General features: G+C 44.7%; 1 protein-coding gene across 1 annotated transcript; it reads left to right on the forward strand.

Annotated features, from left to right (window-relative positions):
• The first annotated feature begins 1,567 nt into the window (after window positions 1-1,567).
• On the forward strand, window positions 1,568-4,093 carry TEX48 (testis expressed 48). The gene is made up of 3 exons (XM_045562106.1): window positions 1,568-1,718; window positions 2,444-2,575; window positions 3,716-4,093. The coding sequence occupies exons 1-3, from the start codon at window positions 1,568-1,570 to the stop codon at window positions 3,817-3,819; spliced, it is 387 nt and encodes a 128-aa protein (XP_045418062.1). The 3' UTR covers window positions 3,820-4,093.
• The last annotated feature ends 642 nt before the right edge of the window (window positions 4,094-4,735 follow it).

Below are 4,735 nucleotides of genomic sequence, written 5' to 3' on the forward strand. Positions count from 1 at the left end.
CACCCATTATTGCTTGAAATATTTTCGCTGACCATCTCCTTCTGAGATATGTTCTATATACATGTCTATAAATGTATGTTAGCTTGGTAGTAACCTTCAGGTCACTCCTGCTCCCTTCATGCTTTTTAAGTCTTTTTTTCTCTTTCTGGTTCAGTTTGGATAATTTCTATTGAACTTTTTTCAAGTTCACTGATTATTTCTTCTGTTTTGTCTAGTCTGTTGTTAATCCTAGCCAATATATTTTTCCTTCAGATATTGGTTTTTATAGAATTAGAATTTTGATTTGATTCTATTTCAGAGTTTTCATTTCTTATTTCAATACTATATTTCTTCATCCATTATATCCAATTTTTCCTATTATTGGAAGTTTTGAACAGAAGAGTAACAAAACACATTTTAACAGAACTACCCCAACTTTTGTATTAATTATTAAGGGGGTCAAGGGTAAAAGAAACAGGGAGACCAGTTAAGAGGGTATGGCAATAATTCAGGCAGGAGATGATGATGGCTCTGGCCAGAGTATAGCAGTAGAAAAAGTGAAAAGCAAGTGCCTACGAGGGAGGCAACTTACATAGTGAATTGGGTGTCATGAGGAACACCTAACCAATACCATGATAAGAATTCCCTAAAAGCGGATTCCACCACAAAAAGGGGAATGAGAACAGGATGTATCCAAAGATCTAGAAAGAAGACTGGGAGTAAAACATGGCCTTATCATTTTGGACCATCAGAACTAGATAGATTCTTGAAGAGACATCTAGCCTAACTTCCTCTCACTACTGATGAGGAGCACAAGACACAGAAATAAGCGTGAACTTACCCCAAGCCATACAGCAAGTTAGTGACAAAACCATAGGATTTAAACCTATAAGACTATGTGCTTCCCCATGGGACCTGGAGCAGCTGGGATAATTTGAAGCCAATGAGGAAAATGGAATGACCATTGACTGAGCACTTATTGTATACTTAGCACCACGGGTCATTTTTCATGTGTTTATCCCTTTACTTCTGCAAGGTAGGCACTGGTATTCTCATTTTCCACATGACAAAAGTGAGGCTCAAAAAAGGTAAGGAATCTACCCAAGAACATGCACCTAGAAATGCGGTAGGACACAGATCTACCTAAAACCTGAGCATGTTTACGTGCATTTCTGCATGAGCTGGGATTTCGCTATAGTTGGAGCCTAATCTGGAGTCTGAATGCAGATAAAGGACTAACATTGTTCAGCTGTGGTCTTATATTTATTTAGGAAACAGCCCTGTCCAATGAACTGGGCTCAAATTTAAGATCGGCTCATTCAACAAGAAAGCACCCCTACAGACAAAGGTGGCACAGTAGAGGCTTCAACTCCTTTCCATGGGTAAGAAAATTTTGTATAGAGTAGTAAAAATAGTAGCCTGGAAACCTAGGGAAACCTGGGCAGAAGGGCCTGGACCTCCTGGCCATGGCACGCTATGGAAGATTTGGGAGAGGGGAGGAGTATTAAGCCTCGGGAGAGGCTGACCCAATGTGCCCTACACCACAGTCAATTTCCAACAAGCATCTGGAATTCAGGCCCCAACACCCATGGCCACCATTCCTTTGCCTCCCACAGCAGCCAACCAAAGTGTGGCCTGGAAGATCTTCTGTTTATGCTGCAGAGAGTGTGAGGAGTCCTGTGTCATCAGCAATTGCAATGATCCCAACCAAATCCAAGAGCATCAGCCATCAGCCCATGGTAGGTACCAGATAAGAACACACTGTGTGGCCTCTCTAGACTTCAGTTTGTTCATTCCTCCCCTGCTAAGATACCTCCAGACTTCCTGCATCTTTTGAGTGATAATTCCAACTTAAAATGAGGTAGGGGTTGGGTGGCTAGGTACCCAAACTAATCAACAAGAGAGTTTAAAGTCTTATACTAAAAGTGTTGTCCAAGGCCTAGCAATATTAGCACCACTTGGGAGCTTGTTAGAAATGCATTTTCAGACCTGCTCCGGACCTATGGAATCAAAACCAGCATTTCAACATGATCTGCAGGTAAATTTGAATGTACATCATAGTTTGAGAAGCCCTGGACTAAGGAGTATAAAGATAGTGGTTAATATCCCTGCCTTTGGAGCTCTACATGCTAGTTCAAATCTCAGCTCTGCCACAGAGCTAGAAAACTAGAACTGTGATAATATCTGGAAGGAGGAGTGTTTGGGGGCATTTTTTTCCTACTCCATATGATTCAATATGTCCTAACTTTTTCTATCATAGGTAGGCATTACATTCATAAATAGAAAAAAAGTTCATGTTTTAAAATAAATACATATTTTGAATCCAACATCTGCTTAGGAGGGGAAGCCCTCAGGGAGAGGAGGAGGTAGATTCAGGTACATTCCCCCATAATAACCACCACTTTCCCATGTGCGCTGCTCATCTGAGCCTCCCCACCTGACCCTGTGGAATTTTCCTTGCCAGATATGCAGCTTCAGAAGAACGGGCCTGGTGGACAAAACCCCAAGCATGCTAAAGGAGCCTCCTGCTTGCCTTCAGGAAAACCCCTGATCCATCCCAAACAGACAGCTTCCTTCACCAGCAGTGATTCTGAGGGTGAGTCCCAAATTGATTTCCTAACGCTGACCAGGAGCCCCTGGGGAGGAGACCTCGTCCTCACGACAAGGTCCCATTGATATTTGCGCTTAGCTGAGTGGGATGACAGGAGAGATGGGATCACTCCCATCTGGCAGCTGCAGTCGTGTTCCAGAGCACACTGGAGAGACCCCAGGGGTCTAAGACCCAACTCCGTGATTTTCCGAGCTAGGAGTTGCATGAGGAGGAGCAGGTCTAGGGGGAAAAGGATTACATATCCATATTTTCCTCCTAAGCCCTTGTGGCATCATCTTGTATGTGTAATTTTCATATGTTTGTGTGACGTCTACTTTGGCCACCAGATAGTAAGCTCCAGGAGGGCAGGGCTCCCATCGGTTTTGTTCCCTGTTGTTCCCTCCAATCCAGCCGGGTGGGTGCATGACACCTAAACAATGCCAGGAAATGCTTGTGGATTGAAAATAGTTCAGTTGGGGGCAAAATGCCTCTGGGCTGTGGAAGGACAGATGCCCAATCCCAGGGCAGTGGCACGGCCCAGGAAGAAGACATGCTGCCACATTGCTGGGCACTGATTCTGTGCCCAGGTGGTCTCACATAGCTCACAACCATTGCAGGAGGCCAGGCTGTAGAGAGCTAAGGATCATCCAGCCCAGTCACCTTAAGAGCTAAACCGTCCTTGCAAACAAAATCTCACCCAGAGTCCAGTTTCTATGAAATATCAAAGGGGACCTGCTCTACTTCAGTTGAGGGTACAGAGCTAGGAGTCCCACTGGCTCGCCCACCTCTCCCTCTGCCATTGCCACCCCCACAGGGCTGAGGCCCACAGAGGGGAAGGGGCTTTCCACAAGTGCACTGGGAACTGACGTTAGTGTCAGAGCCAGGATTCTACTTTCCATGCCACTGTGCTTTGCCAGACACTCTGCCGTCATTGAGGCCACCAATGTACTACATGGCAAAACTTATTGCAAGAAACTCCTCCCTATCTCAAAGGACTTCCAAGTCCTAGGCTGGGGTCCACCTTGGCTCCCACAGGATTCAAGAATCTGAGGAATGATCAGAGATGGATACCAACAACCAGGACAGTTCACCCAAGCCTAATTCAAAGGCCTTCCCCCAGCATAATTTTTTCCCTTCTCCTTTCAGATCTGTATGCACGAGCTTCCCAGAGGAATTTTTACAAGAGGAACCTAGATCGCTATTCCCAGGAGCGCTGGCCATTCCAGACATGCTTCATTGGGAGACCCTGAGGCTTCTAGCTAACAGCACCCATGTCGTCCACCGCATATCCACGGCTGCAGAAGAGCCTCCCGGAGGGGGAGAATGGAGGACTCGAGGAGGAGGAGTAGAAGGAAGAGGAGGAGGGAGGAGAGTGGACAGGAGTCATGAAGACTGATTCAGAAACTCCCCTGGAGGAGGAGAAGATGTCTGAGCCATCCTTGTGCCACCAGCAAGAGTCACACCAGCCCCTGAAAAAGCCACTGTGAGGGGATCTGCCTCTAATTAAAGTCCTTGGTCAAATCAGAGGACTGTGTCCCTCTTCTTTTCCCCTTCTACTTACTAGGGAGTGTCTCTTCCAAACAGTGTCTTATCATTTTTAAATATAGTGTCATATCTAACTAACCTAAAAAAATGATTTCACCTTCTGGATAGCTTTTGAAATAATTTCAAACATACAGAAAAGTTGCAAGAATAATACAAAGAAGTCCCATTTACCTTTTACCCAGATTCACTAGTTGTTGCCGTCTTCTCCCATTTGTTTCATCACTTTTCTCTCCTTCCCTATTTTTTCCTGAAACACTAGAGAGTGTGTGGTGTGCATCATGCCCCTTGACCCCTAAATATTGTAATGTGTGTTTCCCAGGAACAAGCACATTCTCTTACATAACTACAGTACAGTTATCAAAAGCAATAAATTCAGCATTGATACAATACCATTCAAATGTCATCAACTGTCCCCAAAAATGTCCAACCAGCTACCTTTCACTCAGTCCAGGATCCAATCCAAGATCATGAATTGCACATAGTTGTCATGTCTCTGTAGTCTCCTTCAGCCTGGAACAGTTCTGTCTTCGTCATTCATGAGCTTCACATTTCTGAAGCATATGAGCATGATTGTTTTATAAAACGTCCCTTGATATGGGTTTGTCTGATGATTCCTTATTA

The sequence above is a fragment of the Lemur catta genome, chromosome 10 (assembly GCF_020740605.2).
Source record: "Lemur catta isolate mLemCat1 chromosome 10, mLemCat1.pri, whole genome shotgun sequence".
Lineage (NCBI taxonomy): Eukaryota > Metazoa > Chordata > Mammalia > Primates > Lemuridae > Lemur > Lemur catta.